Below are 18231 nucleotides of genomic sequence, written 5' to 3'. Positions count from 1 at the left end.
ATATAAAATAAGATTGGCAACGTTGTATGCGAATGGGCATCATCTTAGAAAAATGTAATTTTTTATGCCTTTTTTTACCGTTCTTCCAATAAGTTTGCAAAAGTTTGTTACGGCAAAAACTCAAAATTGTTTTTATTTTCTAACGGAAAATATTCTGACGCTCAACTTGGTTTATTCGGAGGGCATTAACTTTAACTTTTTTTACTTTATTATGAATACATGAATTTATTTACAGTTATAGGTATTGTAAAGTTAGACACAGGGAAAAACAATTGATATAAAATTACAACTGCCTAACTATATTTAAATGTAAAATTTATTATTTATACAATCTGATATTCTGACAGTATTGGTACAATTATTTTTGTTTAAACAGGTATTGTTTTTTGAATTACCTAACGTCCAAGTGACACTGAAATCTGGCTACGGCTTATGCAACACCGCTTATTATGACCCTACGCAGGCTTCAACTTTTTAAGTTTCATAGCCTATGCCTACTAGTGAGTGGATTTACTCTTTATGTTTAAGGTTGCTATAATTTCATGTAATTCATGAGTGAAAATTCTAGGCAAAAACACTCGAAAATCTAAAAGGTGGGTATATATAATACAAAAACAGCTGTTGCGACGTTGCCCAATTTGCAAATTAAAAAAATTCTGATCTACCTAATGTTTTCTTAATAGCAACACTAAAAAAATTCTTTGTACATGGCAATACTTGATATTTCCTTTTATTTTGGCACATGGTTTTGTTATGTCAGATTGTTTGTCACGTGAACTCAAATGCATTTATCGAAGTAATTGATATACTATTTCGCGTGAAGGCAGAATAATAACGTTTAAAAAAGTTAATATTATATTTACAAAATGGAAACGGATACGGTGAATATCAATGTCGACGATTTTCTGCCTGCCAAAAATCCGGTGAGGTTAGCCAAAGGTAAACGGAGGGCAGTTTCGGAATCCGGAGAAGCCATGGCCGTCGAGGAACACAACGGAATCGAAGGGAAACCAAAGCTGTCGCGCCGGAAAGCGAAAATGGCCAAAAAGTCCACGGGCGACGGGGAGAGCGAATCGTCTAAAGACATGAGAAAAATCGCCGTGCCAGCACACAGGTGACATTTTTATTCACAACATTTTGAGTGTGTCCAAATACCTGTTCACGAATCTGGATTATCTCCAATTAGGAGTTATTTTTTTCATTATTTTTCTGGTTTTCTTATAACATCTGGTTGTACCAGCCTACGACGGTCGTAAACCAAAAAATTCGTTGTCAAAAATTAATGTAAAAAAATAACTCCTAATCGGAGATAATCCAGAAACCAGCCTATAACGGTCGTAAGCCCTGTAAATGCCCAGACTTTCATATTCTTCTTCATCTATATTGAGATGTCAAAAAAATGTTTTAAAAAAAGACATTTTTATTTATTGTTTTTATCCGGACACTGTCTTGTTACCTGCAAAAGTGACGTGTCTCATATTCGTGTTTAAATCTCTTTGCAAGAGAGTTCATTTCATTTCGACTGCCTAGTATTTTATATTACAGGTTAAAAATTCAAACCCTTCAAATAGAAAACAATTAAATAATATATTTTGTCTTTGTTTTATTGATATATGTATACCATTTGTTTTAAGTGAGATAAATAAATAATGCAGCTCTCTAACGAACTAACCATCACAGCACTTCCTGCAGGGGTAGGCAGAGAGACTAGAATGCCACACCACTCTGTCTGCAAACATTCGTCGCCTCTCCCTCGTTCATGCATCTTATCATGCATACCTGACGATTATTTCGACTCCGCATCTGACCGATTTCAAGTATTTGACGTACAAGTTTTCCTCGGTCTTCCTCTGCTCTGCTTAATAAATTTGTTTTACCATTCTTACCTCACTCATTTGTTCCACACGTCCAAACCATCTCAGCACACCATTCTTAATTTGCTGGATAGTGCTTATCTCGGCCTTGCATTCTTTCCTTATATCACCATGCAACATTTACCATACATGGTCTTGCCGCACTAAGAGAACGCATTTTGACTGCATTCAGTCTATTTTCATCCTACTTCTAATGCAACTCCCAAAGCGGTTTAAAACTAACACATTGTTGTCAAACAGTTTTGTTCATCAACCCCAACCCTAATTATATTCAGACAGTCTGCCGCCCGACCCTCAGTATACTTTTCACAAGTAACCGCAACACCCAATTCCCATCTGTACAATGTTTCTTCAAAAGTAAGCAAATAGAAAGCTTATAAGCGTCTCCCGCTCTCTACCAACAGTATGGAAATGGACCCTTATTATACTCTGGCAGTCTGCCGCCCGACCCTCAGTATACTGATCACAAGTAACCGCAATACCCAATTCCCATCTGTACAATGTTTGCGGGCGTCTCTCGCACTCTACCAAAAATTAAGCAAATCGAATGCTTGCAAGCGTCTCCCGCTCTCTACCAACAGTATGGAAATGGACCCTTATTATACTCTGGCAGTCTGCCGCCCGACCCTCAGTATACTAATCACAAGTAGCCGCAACACCCAATTCCCATCTGTACAATGTTTGCGGGCGTCTCTCGCACTCTACCTAAATTAAGCAAATCGAATGCTTGCAAGCGTCTCCCGCTCGTTACCAACAGTATGTTAAAGACGCTTTTATGCGTTTACCGGTTTTACAGTTTTGGTCTTTGTAGGTATACACCACTGAAGGAAAAATGGGCACAGATATTCAGCCCTATCGTGGAGCACCTCATGTTGAGGGTGCGTTTCAACTTAAAGACCAGGAATGTGGAGATCAAAATTGGGCCCGAGACGACGGACATTGCCAACCTGCAGAAGGCTGCTGACTTTGTAAAGGTTGGTACTCTTGGTAACGCTACCTTGCCAACACAATATTTTGAGCGTGTCCAAATTTTCATTCACAAATTCTGGATTTATCTTATCTTACATTCATTTTATGAAGGTTTATGCTAAAAAAAAACTAATGTTTTCAACCATGAGTTTTGCATAGAAAGTCTTATAAGTAAAATCTTATGAGTATAAAGAAATCATTTAAACCATTCTATGAAATGTTGTATGCCCAAACCTACATATTCTCCATCTATTTTGAGATGGAAATTTTAATTTTATTTTTTAAATATAAAATTTAAAATTAAAATTTAAAATTTCAACTTCTAGATATATTGATTAAACTCGTAACACAATATGTGCGAGTTCACAACAGCCATCTATGATGGAATGAGGAAAGCTCATATCAAACAGAGACTCTTTCCATTTGTATAGTGAGTTCCGAACCAAAAGTAAACTGATCACTGATAACCAAGCTTATGACGGTCGTAAGCCCTGTGAATGCTCAATATAACAAAAAATTACTAATATTTAATATAAATATATAAGAAAATAAATTATAGCACCTCTGTTTAATTTCGCAGGCGTTTATCTACGGCTTCGAGGTAGAAGACGCGTTGGCGTTGTTACGGCTCGACGACTTATTCGTAGAGAGCTTCGAAATCAAAGATGTCAAGACTCTCCGGGGCGACCATCTCAGCCGCGCCATCGGCCGGCTCGCGGGCAAGGGCGGGCGCACCAAGTTCACCATCGAGAACGTCACCAAGACGAGGATCATCCTGGCCGACTCCAAGGTGCACATCCTGGGCAGCTACCAGAACATCCAGCTGGCGCGGAGGGCCGTCTGCAACCTGATCCTTGGCTCCCCGCCCTCCAAGGTCTACGGCCAGCTGAGGAACGTCGCCAGCAGGGTGTCGCAGAGAATATAAATAGATAAATGGCACTTACCCAAATGGATATTTGCTCTAGTAGACAATGTTTATACAGTGTGTTTGGCGGATAAATTGAAAGTCTTGTACAGACGGATCTCAATTTTCGCACATGATTGGTTCCTGAAAATGTGTGTGAAACTTAAATGTTCCAAAGTAGAGGGATGTAAAAAATATATATTAAAAAACACCAAAAATAGTACTTAAAATTTATATTTATCAAAAATTACTAACTCAATACGGCTGTCCAAATTTAAAACACAGTAAGGGACATTTTTTTTGTAGTACATAGGTTTTTTTGCATTTTTGGACTAAGTAGAGTCTACTTAGTCCATAAATGCAAAAAAAAACCTACTACAAAAAAATGTCCCTTACTGTGTTTTAAATTTGGACAGCCGAGTACATATTGAATAAAAAAAATATTTTTTTAATAAAGTTTGTCAAGAGTTAGTTGTATTTTACTATTTTTTTCTATTCTTCTGAGAGTTCTGTAAAATAAAGTACTATTATGGATCGCCCTACGCACTTGAGATATGCGCTCTCCATTGTGACCACATTCTTCCATAATACGGTCATCTCATTAACATTTTTCACAGTACAGACCTGGTTCATATGCATTTCAAAGTATGAAAGGGAAACTACTGCATGGAAATTCTGGCATTATTGGGAAGAAAAAAAATCTATGTGCGAAATAGCGAATTGTGCCTATGTTGAATGTGCAAAAGATGAGGTCCGCCTGTATAAATATTGTTTATTGTTTCCACATTAACTTTGTGGTAAGAAATTATTGAATTGAAATAAAACACTTGTTTTTTACCACATGAGTATTAAGCCCTACACACACATATATATATATATATATATATATATATATATATATATATATATATATATATATATATATATATATATATATATATATATATATATCGCTCACTCCTTTCAAGAACGTCATAAATCAAAAATCTTGATTTTACAGGAGAACGTTTTTAAAGTTTATTAATATAATATGTACAATGTATTAAAAATAAATATCAAGCCACTTATTGACCTTATTACTGTGCAACAGATCTTTTTAGGTAAAACCTGAAGGTTTTTTCTCCATTTGAGACATATTTAGTATATTTAAAAACATAATTGAATAATACCTTTTCTTCAAAATGCAAAAACAACAATTTCTGCCCTGTAGCGGGTAAATATTAAGTTAAAAATATGCCTCTTTTGCTGGAATATAGTACATTTTCTGGGCATTCCGAAAACATGCACAACTGAAAATTTACGATTTTTGATTTATGACGTTCTTGAAAGGAGTGAGCGATATATTATATAAAAGGATGATGATTAAGAATAAAAAAGATGGAAGTTATGCGCGGATACATATTTACGATGTATTTATTTTGTTAAATATAATATGATAACAACAAACATATTTGTTTTATTGCTTAGAATATCTTTATATACGTTTATTCATATTTTTACATTACACAAGAAATTGGTTTGTTTCCTCATTTTAACTCAAGTCCTAAATGCATAAATCTTATCTATATAAATAAAAAAGTATGTGTAACATTCACCAATTCTACCCATTATTGACAACCACACTACTCAAATTCTTGGAAGTTCTATATATATGAACCAATTTAGAAACCTTGTTCTTGAATCACTAGAACTTCACTAGAGACATCTATTGGTGAGATGTAAAGAAGATTTTTACTAAGCAGAAACTCTTATATTAGTATGTGAGATCCGAATCCTGGATATATATGTATATATATATATGTTACACAAGTGTAAAGTGATCACTTAAACCAGCCTATGACGGTCGTCAGCCCCGTAAATGCCCAGACTTCCATATTCTTCTTCATCTTTGATGAGATGTAAAAAAATAATATGAAAATAACTCCTGTAATTGGAGATAATCCAGATTTTTTGAGCAAGTATTTGGACACACTCAAAATGTTAATAAAAAAGTACATGTTTTTTTCTTAAAAATCTCAAGTAATTCACATATTTCTTTGAAAATTTAGATGCACCCGTGTTTTTGTCAGGTAAAAAAACAGCTTTGTTGACCGCTATGTAAGCGCCATCCGTTCAAAGTAACACACGCAATAATAAACATTGCTCATGGGAGACTGCATGCTCCATGACGGCTGCTAAAATATTGTATGCCCACATCAAAAACGTCCGCTTTCTCTTTTCTTTCTTTTCCATTATATCTGACTGAGAAACACAATTTTATACACTATTTTGTAGTAAAGTTCTGAATTTTTTACCTGGCACAAAAAAAACAGTTTTGTTTTATTAAAACAATTGTCTTTTTTAATAGGGAATTTGCAAAAACATGCATCTCTGGCAACTCTTTACATATATACATTTTTTGAGTACTTGGAAAATTAATTAAAACAGGGTTTTATGTAACAATTATATGGAAACATTGTGAGTCTTTATTATAAAATCACACAACCCTCAGTAATGAGGAATTAGACGGAGAAAAGAATTATAAAACCATCTTATCTTATAATTTAACCATCCATCCCAGTCAATTGAGAGTCTACTTTTTAACTTTCGACTTTGATTTCGTTAATTGATTTAGCAGCCACTTCCTGGTAAATAAATGTTGCCAGAATGTAATAGCTAAATTCGACCATTCACCGACAATACTCAGCGGAACTTCGGCGTGCCGGACTGACCTGGGAGGAAGCCAAGGAGATGGCGCGTGACAGAGTGACTTGGAGACATCTCTTGTTGGCCATATGCTCTACCTAGGGAGCAAACATGCAAAAAAAAGAGAAGAAGAATGGATAAATACCATATTTAATTTAAATCTCACTTGGCAACCACCGCTACTTCTTTACATATAAAAAAAATACGAAACAGCTCCTACCCTAAAGATTCATCCTCCCAATATTCCAAGGACACAACTCTAAAATTTAGACTTAGCATCACATACGCATACGTAGTGTAATGGTCAGCACGCTCGGCTGCCGTTCTGGAGGTCCCGGGTTCGATTCCCAAGGGGGGGTCAAATAAATATAAGTGATTTTATCAATCTAATATTTATTCAATATTACCCTGGAATGGTACCTGAAGCGGAGGGCTGATCACCTTTCCTTCTTGTGTTAATCGATCAAGATAACACTGAGTTTAAATGATGCAGTGCCCTATGAATCATTGGGGTGCGGATAAGAGTTTGATTACATACGGTGTTTGAAAATGATGCGGAATGCATTGAAATACAAAATGTTTAAAAAAGTAAAGGTATTTACCAAGTGAAATTTAAATTAGAAATCCATCTTTTGGGTTTCACTGACATTCCATAATTTTTATTTTTTTATTTAAAAAAAAGATAAGTATTTGCGTTATAATAATAAAACATTAATAGAAGTACGTCTCAAATTTTGGTAGAGTGGGTTCGAACCGAGAAACTCTAACTTAAGAGACACTAACCACGGGACAACAACCCGATACAATACCCGATATTGGATCTTAAGATTTTATCTTGGCAAACTGGTTTTGTTTACAATAGGATTTTGTATTTGTATTGCTTCGGTACAGTAGAGATGACGAGTCTTCCATCGTAGCTGAGTGAAGCGAAGGTCCAGGGATCAGCTGAACTCCATTCCACGCAGTAAACCGAATCCTCGTGCTGCTCGTAGCACTGAAGGACTCCATCTGCCAATCTGAAATATAAATAGACTTGATTGATCTGTGTCCACAGTTAGTGTTTAGCACATTTGGCTACCATACTGGGGATCCTCGGCTGTCCAAATTTAAAACACAGTAAGGGACATTTTTTTGTAGTACATTTTTTTTTGCATTTTAAGACTAAGTAGAATCTACTTAGTTCAAAAATGCAAAAAAACGTACTACAAAAAAATGTCCCTTACTGTGTTTTGAGTTTGGACAGCCGCCCTGGGTTCGATTCCCACGGGGCTGAAAATAAATATTTATGTTTTTTCACTCCAATATTTATTCAATTTAAGTTTGTACTGGCATTTCTTCGAGTAACTGCATTTTATTATATATAAATATTTAATAGTTGCTGTACAGTTTTGGGTAAAGCAGTTATAATAGTGAATGGTTGAAACAATTGATTAATATAGAACAAACAATAAAGTTTATTGATTTTTGTATTATTTTTGAGAACTACCATAGCTTATATTGAAAATGTTAAGAGTGATATAGAAATCATAACATTGTACAATTTTAATTTTTTCCAATCAACCCCGACCCTTATTATATTCAGACAGTCTGCCGCCTGACCCTCGGTATACTAATCACAAGTAACCGCAACATCCAATTCCCATCTGTACAATGTTTGCAGGTGTCTTTCGCGCTCTACCAAAAGTAAGCAAATAGAATGCTTTCAAGCATCTCCCGCTCTCTAACAACAATATGTAAAAAAACGCTTCTAAGCATTTCCCGCAACCAATGTGTTAAAAATAAAAAAAATAATGAGAGTGTTCATTTCCCAGCACTCTCCTTATCGTTCATCATTTACTTTCAATCCAACTCAATTTATTTATTTATAATTAACATACACATTACAAACTTAAAATTTAAAGCATATATATTAAAATACATCAAAATAATGTCTTAGGTAACTATCGGAAACATGTAGACCAATGCTCTGGATAATTTCAGGATTATAGATCATACTGCACAAAAATTGATAAAAATGCGTAGTCAAATACACAAATAATCAAATGCTTTGTGTAATACCACTTTACAAAAAGTAAACTATGAATGATAAGGAGAGTGTTATATTACCATACCATAAAGTAAACAATGCTTTTAATGTACAAAATATATCCATTTTCTATTCCATTGTCGACAGTTGGTAATACCTTTCTTTCTGTTCTCCATTGTGTTCTGGTGTGGCATCACTGTCGGTGTTGCTGGTGTTGAACCTTCTCCTGTGGCCGCCCCCTTCCGTCTCCGACTCCTCATCCCCTCCGTCGAACGAGGAGTTCATCGCTTCGGCGCTCGTGGGTAGCTCGCTGCTCATGCTCGCCGCACACGTCAACAGGACTCGCGCGTCGGAGCTCCCAGTCAGGAGGAGCTGGTCGTGGAATGTGTTGTACCGCACTGCCCACACCCTGAGACAAATTAATAGTGGTGTTATTTTGTATAGTATGGTCGTCCCTTGGTTTTGATACCTTTCTAAAAATATCTGTGAATGGTGAAACTGATTGAAATAAGTTTTATAAAATTAAAAATGATATTTTCTGAACTGATTTATAAAAAGTATCTCTCGTGCGTTATAAAAAAAATTACTAATTTCAACCAAACGGGATTTTGCAGACACAGTTTTTAAATGATTTTTTTTAACATATTGCTCACTCCTTTCAATGTCATATTTAAAAAAACTTGATTTTTCAGGAGTCGTTTTTAAAGTTAAAAATTTTATCAAATAAAAATAAATATCAAGATACATAATGAACTTTTTACTGTGCAACAGATCTTTTTGGGTAAAACCTGAATGTTTTTTCCCCATTTGAAAAATATTTAGTATATTTTAAAAAATCATTTGAACTATAAAAATGTTTTATTACCAGTGGGAATGGTCGCTTCTTGAGAACACTGGTTCTTTGGTATTCCGGTAGTCCCAGATCTTGAGGAGTCCATCGTCAGCCACGGTGGCGAGGTGGAACTGCCTGTTGGGATTGAAGTCCAGGTCGCGAAGATGCTGGGAGTGCGCCAGCTCTATTGACCAGCAGGGTTTGGTCGAAGTACTGCGGGTGTCGTACGACTTCAGGTGTGTGTCCTGCAGAGCTACAAACTGAAAAAAGCAAAGACACAAGCGATATGATTAAAATATATATATATATATATATATATATATATATATATATATATATATATATATATATATATATATATATATATATATATATATATATATATATATATATATATATATATATATATATATATATATATATATATATATATATATATATATATATATATATATATATATATATATATATATATATATATATATATATATATATATATATATATATATATATATATATATATATATATATATATATATATATATATATATATATATATATATATACATATATATATATATATATACATGTGGCAGCACTGGAGCACAGTGCTGCGTTTGCCAGCGAGCTAATGTGCATCTACATCTCTCCAAAATTTTCTTTTTTTTTTCTTTCACCGTTTCTTTTCATTACTTTTATTCTTATTTGTTTATTATTTTTAATTTCATTGTATAAAAAATGTTGTAAAACATATATGGCTGACTAAATATTGCACCCACCACTTAGTCAAGCTGCAATAAAGAGTTATTATTATTATTATTATTATATATATATTTACATCTCTTTACGGTAAACAAAACATTTATTTTTAAATTCTTTCAGACGTATTCTTCATACATTCAGGCATCTCATGATACATTTTGAAACCCTTATATGTACATTTAACAATTTTGCGACTCATCGTTAATTGGTTACCCTCTACCGGTATCACAGATTTTATGTTGAAATCCCGGTGTTTTTAACATTCATTCTTCAAACTCTTATCCTCACCCCAATGGTGCATAGGGCACTGCATCATATAAACACAGTGTTATCTGGATCGTTAACACATGAAGAAAAGGTGATCAGCCCTACGCTTCAGAAAATATTGAATAAATATTAGAGTGAAAAAATCACCAATATTTATTTGAAACCCCCTGGGAATCGAACCCGGGACCTACAGAACGGTAGCCGAGCGTGCTGACCATTACACTACGGAGGCGGATGGTTTTTAGAATAGTTACCCGAAAATTCCTGGTAGACGTAGGGGTAAATTTGACATAATCGAGAACATAATCTTACCTGATATCCGTTTTGATAAGGGTTCCATTTCCCCCCGTTGAACTTGAGATGCCCTTTGCCTTCCAGTTGTATTTGCCTGATTTCTTGCCCTTCTATGTCCAGTACGAGGATACTATTGTCCACCACGACGCAGAGTCTGTTTGCATCCGTAGAGTGAAACTCGCAACACTTTACTTCTTGTCCGTATTTCTGAAAAAATAACATGAATTCACAATATTATATTGACACCTCACTCGTGGTGAATATCCCTCACTCGTGGTGAATATTTAACTCACTCAGGGTGAATATTCTTCTTCAAACCCTTATCCGCACCCAAATGGTGCATAAGGCACTGCATCGTATAGAAGCAGTATTATCTCGATCGTTAAATACACGAAAGAAAGGTGATCAGCCTTCCGCTTCAGGTACCAGTCCAGGGTCATATTAAATAAATATTAGACTGAAAAATCACTCATATTTATTTTGACCCTCTTGGGAATCGAACCCGGGACCTCCATCGTAGTAGCCTAGCGCGCCAACCACTACACTATGGAGGCGAACTATAAGGGTTAAAAAAGAATAAAAACACCTGTTGAGTTTTATTTTGTAATACCTCTATATCATAGGCCTTCACCAGCTCCAAGCTGTCAGTCTTTTTGCCAGCGGGTGTGGGCATCTCCGTGGCATCGGGGATGACCTGAACGGTGGGCAGTCGGTAGAGGCTGGTGCCCATGCTGCACTGCCCGGCGGAGGCACTGTAGGAGTTGTGGCACGACACGAAGGTGGCCGCGTCGTGGGGGGAGCATCGCAGGTACCACAGCTCTCCGGCTTCGTGCTGGTAAACCTGGAAATTGAAAAAATGATTACTATGGCATTCACTTTGCGGTAAGACATGATGAAATAGTAAATGAAAGCACTATTTTTTTACCACTTGAGTATTATATTTATTTTTAACGACTAGTTTCAGAAGCTACAGATGCTTCCATCTACGGGTTAGAATATGAACTTAGTTTATATTCAAACCCGTAGATGGAAGATAATTATTATTAAATTTTTTGGCATTAATGGATAAATAGTTATAATTTTTATTTGACACTTCATTATAGACGAAGAAGAATATGGAACACTCTCCTTATCATTCATCGTTCACTTTGTGTAATACTACTTAAAAACACTACGGAATAACCATTTCATCATCATGTCAACTGTAGACTGCCTTTGAAAACAAACTTAGCCTCTTACTACACATTTAACCGGATCCACGCGGCTCGCATAACCGTATGTGTTTTAATAAAACATGCCCCATACGCGGCTGACATAACCGTTTGTGTTTTTACTTTGCTCCAAGTTTCGAACCTCAGTTCAACTTGGAGGGATTTTTTCATAGTGTGGAACTTTGGATAAAATAATACGTCAATCCTTGGGCTTTTGACATCTGTTGAAATATCTGACTAATGATTTGTAACATCACAAGGATAAATAAAAGAACAGATCCCTGATTTTTCTTGCGGTCGGTAATTAGTCCGCGCCATAATCATGCCCTATATCTGTCTCACTCTCGACGCTACGCATCGCCAGCGGGTAAGAGTGACACACGATGCGTGCTTTGATTTATTTATGTTACGATGTTATTTGTTTATATTACGATATATTTCAAGAATAATGTGACACACGTGTATTATAGAGTACCAAAAAGGCACAATGAATCCCATTGAACGTTTTTGTTTAGGAAAATAAATCGTTTCTTAACTAAATACATGATAAAAGTAATCATTTTAAAAACGGCGAAATACCGCCGCGTACGGACGTCTCTCAGGAACAAAGTTGACGCGGTTAAAAGGTTAAGCATCTCCTCATTCGTATTTATTACCGCAAATGTAGTTGGAAATAGAAGCAGAGGAAGACCGAGAAAAACTTGGCAAGATCAGGAGTGTCAAATACTTGAAAGTGGTCAGTTCGGAGTCAAAATAATCCATGGGTATGTGTGAGGGATGCATTAATAATAATAATAATTTTGAATGATTTACATAGCGCCATTTTCGTACAATACTACCTCAAGGGGGCTTATACACATATGGATTATGATATGCAAATGATAATGACACATAGAAAAAAAATATTAAAGAAAAACATTGTCAATCGGCTGAGTCTAAAGGGGGGAAAGTGGAGTTGCCGTATTATTGCGCCTTCTTCTCGGTCTTCTTGGGCTGGAGCATTAATGTGGAAGAGGGGACGAATATTTGCAATGATAGAGTAGCATGGGGTTTTATTCCTTCTACCTACCACTGCGGGGAAGCGGCTTTATGCTAACATAGTTTTTTTTAAGCTTAAAAAACGAAATAAAAAATTAGCCTAATCTAATCTTGATTTTTTGTTCGCCCCCATAGTATAGTAGCAAGTGTGTTAGGACAATATACTGGAATAATATGAATAGTAACGTAGAAGTAAGAAGTTAACCTTTGTGTGAAGAGCGCCGGATTCTTCTTCCAACTCCACTACATGAATCTGGTTATTGTTTGGTTTGAGACTTTGCGTTCCTATAAGAAATCTCACTGCATCATTTTCAGCGATCTGAGGAGCTAAAGCTCTAGCCTGTAACAAAAAATTAATAATAAAATATTAAAACCCTTATCCGCACCCCAATGGTGCATAGGGCACTGCGTCATATAAACGCAGTGTTATCTTGATCGTTTACACATGAAGGAAAGGTGATCAGCCCTCCGTTTCAGGTACCAGTCCAGGGTAATATTGAACAAAAAATTATTCAATCATATTCATTTTCATATTATTTTTTGACAGCTCATCAAAGATGAAGAAGAATATAAGAATAAGAAGTCTGGGCTTTTAGGGGGCTGACGACCGCCATACGCTGGTTTAAATGATCACTTTACACATATGTAACATTCACCAATTCTATCCATTATTGATAACCACACTACTCAAATTCTTGGAAGCTCTATATATCGCTCACTCCTTTCAAGAACGTCATAAATCAAAAATCGTCAATTTTCAGTTGTGCATGTTTTCGGAATGCCCAGAAAATGTACTATATCCCAGCAAAAGAGGCATATTTTTAACATAATATTTACCCGCTACAGGGCACAATATGTTGTTTTTGCATTTTCAAGAAAATGTATTGTTTAATTACTTTGATTTATGACGTTCTTGAAAGGAGTGAGCAATATATGAACCAACATTGAAACATTGTTTATGAATCACTAGAACCTCACTAGAGACATCTATTGGTGAGATGAAAAGAACCTTTTTATTGAGCAGAAACTCTTTTATTAGTATGTGATGTCCGAAAACATAAAAATGTTATTTTCTGGCATTTCTCATGTGTGTGATTATAATCCAGGATTCGGACGTCGATTCGGGCGATTTTCGATATACGACGTTCTTGAAAGGAGTGAGCAAAGTGTAAAAGTAATCACTTAAATCAGCCAAATGCCAGGTCATAAACCCAGGGATGTTTAGACTACCATCTTCTTTCATAAAAAAGGGAAGAACGAGACACCCTTAGAGTGCGAACCGTCGATAGATGGACTCTCTATTAATGCGTATAAAGTGCAGAGCGTCGGAATACCGACTATTGCGCAATTTGATTTAGGTATCGACCTGTACGGACGTGTCTTAGCGCGCGCATGTATAACGTTTTTAATAAGTTAATAACACTTATAAATAACCATTTAAAATTATTTTGCTATGAATTTAACATTGATTTTTGTATTTTTTTAAGTAAAAGTTTTTTATTTCTACCTACAAATGTCAAATTCGTCAAGTAGTGATGATAGAAAACAATTGGCAATTTATGCAAAATATGTGAAAATAAGCTCAGCACATCTTCTTCTAACCCTTATCCGCACCCCAATGGTGCATAGGGCACTGCATCGTATAGAAGCAGTGTTATCTTGATCGTTAAATACACAAAGGAAAGGTGATCAGCCTTCGGCTTCAGGTATTAGTCCAGGGTCACATTTATAAATTTTATACATTTATAAACACATTTATAAACATTTATAAATACGGGGCTGACGACCGTCATAGGCTGGTTTAAGTGATCACTTTACACATCTTCTTCATCTTTGATGAGATGTCAAAAAATAATATGAAAACAACTCCTGTAATTGGAGATAATCCAGATTTTGTGAACAAGTGTTGGACACACTCAAAATGTTCATTTTCCTTTGTTGATAAAGTAATGTCATTGGTTTCACTGAAAATCAAAACTGTTTGAAAGAAAAGATTTTTAGCAATTGGAAATAAGGTACAGTTTTTAATTTTGATGAATTATAATAAAGAAAGAAAGAAATAAAATGATACAGAAAGTTCATAAAGAAACAACGTTTATATATTTAATTTAACCTGGTGTTCTAAGCCATAAATAGTTGAGTTTCCTTCTTCCATATTTTTCGGTTTTGTATATTGTAAACATAAAAACTGACGTCAACTACAAACTGTCAATTTGGCAGCTGTCAATATTTGTAGGTTAGGTCATTTATGTTGCCAAGCTAAAAAAATATGAATTTGATGAAAATGAAGATTAATAATAATATTTCAGTACCTACTTTTTATATTTCGAGGTGCATTTTTATTCGGGAGAGTTAGAATAAAATCAACATTTTTTTATGAAGATCTTCACTACTTGCGTATACAGAACCGGAAAATTTCATACCAAATGGACTTTAAACTGTTTGCACCCGTCGACTTATATTGAGCAAACAAAACTGGAAATTAGCTGTTTCAATTTTTTTTCGGCGATCTCATAATACAATTTAGCTCGTGAAACTCAATTTGCATGTGGTTGAGACACGGTTATCATGGATAATAATTGATTAGACATTAATATTTCACGATGACACATCAACGGGGTTAAAAAAAATTGCGAAAATGTACGAACTTGAATTTTTAGGTGCGTGGTTAGTATAGCGTAATTTATATTTACTAGAGAAATAAAGAGGAAGTATTAGTTAAATCACTTTAATTAAATATATAAAAATACCGATTAAGCTGTATTTGATTACGCATTTTTATCAATTGTTGCGCAGTATGGTCGATATTCCTGAAATTATCCGGAGCATTGGTCTGTATGTTCCCGATAGTTACCTAAAACAGCGTTGGCATAAATTGTTTCCCATTCCTATATACAGGACCAACCTTCCGATGGTTATGCCTGTAGGAAGAGCTACCGCTGTGTTGAACAATATCACACTGGATATTGATCTGTTCCAAGGGCCTGAAGGAGTATTCCGAAGCGGGATTTTTCTACATCTTTAAACAAGAGTTTTCTTGCTTAATATTTAATTTCTGTTTCAAATGTATACGCCTTGTTTGTTTGTGATGTATTTATTAATTTTTGAATATATTGAATTGAATTTCATTTAAAAAAATTAATTCTACCTTTCATCATTGTCAACATTAACAGAAGACTTCTAGAATTGCGCCAATATTTATGTACATAATATACGTACGTAACATTTAGTCGTTTACTAACGAATTCGCAGAAAAATATTGTTTATTGTTTGGTAGGATGGTTTTTTCCAAGATATCTCTACTTTTCGGAATGAACGGAACCTACATATGAAATAACTCACTAGAAAAATATTTGTCATTTCAAAACATGGTTGGTATATTTACAAAATAAAACCGTGAGTAGACTCATCATTATTAGTAGGGTCTATTCTACAAAAAAAACATTAACGATTTTTTTTTGAATAATGGAAAACAATTTTTTTAATCGTTTCCGGTAGTCTTTCGCCTTCGAGAATCACTGATAGAGACAGGAAGGATATGTTTTTTGTTGTTATGTTTAAAATTACCAGTCTACTACTTTTATTCTCTGCTCAAGGGACTTGTACACCTTATCGGTAGTTTTCTTAAACTAGTGCGGGTACACGAGTATGCAATACCTGGTATTTTCCAATTCCAATATAAGATTCCTCCTACACTTCCTTTCCCATTTGTTAGTTATTTCCTTCACCTTAAGCTCCTTCACATTCGTCACCTCCTTTCCATCCTAAATCTAAAAAAAAAACTATTGAGCTGGACTGATCACACAATCAGTCATCGATTTTACACCACTTCTATTCTCTCTGCCTACCCCTGCGGGGAAGCGACGTGATGGTTAGTTAGTTAGTTTTAGTTCTAATTCTCCAGTTCCTCCCACCCCCCTCTCCACGATGAATATTCTTTATGATGTATAAAAAAGTACCATTTTTCCTTCGGTTTTTGTTTTTTTGTTAATTCAAATATATGTTCATATGAATAAGAATTTTATTTGAATCAGCGACATAATACCACATCATAGGTAGGTACTTACGTTTTTAATATATACTTCAACGACTTATAAAAATTAAAGTACGCGCCAAGAGATGAACCTGGTTTGAAATTAATATTTAATTAACAATTAGCGCCATGCTCGATCCCGCAGCTAAAAATGACAAGAATAATTTATTTTTGCAGGTAAGAACTAAGGTAGGTACCCACACGTTTTAAAAATGACCAATTATTTTTTTTTAAAATACGAAATCGATCTTAGATTTAAGTTTTGTACTAATATTTCTTGATTTCCATCAATTTCACATATTGAAAAAAATGTATAGTTTTTTTCCATTTTTATATTATTTGACAAGTAAGCAGGTCTCGTCTTTGCCATCGACATCATCAGACTGTTGGAAGGCTAGACATAATTCTATATGTTATATATACAGCAAGGTAGGGGTTGAAAATCATGATTTTATATAATTTTTATCCGATGAAATGAATTTAAATTTAATGAATTTATGTAATACTAATTACATATGTAAGGGTTTTAATTAGGATTTTAAATAAATTTTACCATGAAATGGATTTTTTTAAGGTATATAATATATATAATATATATATATATATATATATATATATATATATTATTATATTTATATATTTATAAATATATATATATTATATTTATATATATATATATAATAAATATATATATATATATATATATATAATATATATATATATATATATATATATATATATATATATATATATATATATATATATATATATATATATATATATATATATATATAGATATATATATATATATATATATAATATATATATATATTATATATATATATACATATATATACATATATATATATATATATATATATATATATATATATATATATATATATATATATATATATATATATATATATATATATATATATATATATATATATATATATATATATATATATATATATATATATATATATATATATATATATATATATATATATATATATATATATAATATAATGTATATATATATATATATATATATATATATATATATATATATATATATATATATATATATATATATATATATATATATATATATATATATATATATATATATATATATAAAAATATAATATATATATATATATATATATATATATATATATATATATATATATATATTTTTTTTTTTTTTTTTAAATATCTAGAACATAACAGGTGCATTGGTCTTCGGGTTAAGCATTTTGTGTAGTTTTAAGTTGGTCTTCAGGTCGACCAAAAATCGCACGTGTTAAACATTTCGTGTTATTTTAAGTGA

At 33.6% G+C, this 18231-nt stretch overlaps 2 protein-coding genes across 2 annotated transcripts; one reads left to right on the top strand and one right to left on the bottom strand.

Moving 5' to 3' along the window:
- Positions 1 to 728: 728 nt before the first annotated feature.
- Positions 729 to 3994, top strand: l(1)G0004 (RNA-binding protein pno1). Its single transcript, XM_088260987.1, has 3 exons — positions 729 to 1114; positions 2686 to 2848; positions 3424 to 3994. Exons 1-3 carry the CDS (start codon positions 867 to 869, stop codon positions 3766 to 3768), a joined length of 756 nt encoding a protein of 251 aa, XP_088117113.1. The 5' UTR covers positions 729 to 866; the 3' UTR covers positions 3769 to 3994.
- Positions 3995 to 6176: 2182 nt separating this feature from the next.
- LOC148308850 (EARP and GARP complex-interacting protein 1) lies at positions 6177 to 15087 on the bottom strand. The gene is made up of 7 exons (XM_088260986.1): positions 14976 to 15087; positions 13068 to 13202; positions 11224 to 11454; positions 10632 to 10820; positions 9324 to 9550; positions 8616 to 8867; positions 6177 to 7448 (listed from the first exon to the last, which is right to left on the bottom strand). Exons 1-7 carry the CDS (start codon positions 15015 to 15017, stop codon positions 7286 to 7288), a joined length of 1239 nt encoding a protein of 412 aa, XP_088117112.1. The 5' UTR covers positions 15018 to 15087; the 3' UTR covers positions 6177 to 7285.
- Positions 15088 to 18231: the final 3144 nt, after the last annotated feature.

This window comes from Brachycentrus maculatus, unplaced genomic scaffold (genome assembly GCF_059751285.1).
Source record: "Brachycentrus maculatus isolate JH-2025_06_01 unplaced genomic scaffold, ASM5975128v1 h1tg000145l, whole genome shotgun sequence".
Classification (NCBI taxonomy): domain Eukaryota; kingdom Metazoa; phylum Arthropoda; class Insecta; order Trichoptera; family Brachycentridae; genus Brachycentrus; species Brachycentrus maculatus.
The sequence above is the reverse complement of the archived record's forward strand: the minus strand, read 5'-3'. Positions and strand labels throughout refer to the sequence as shown.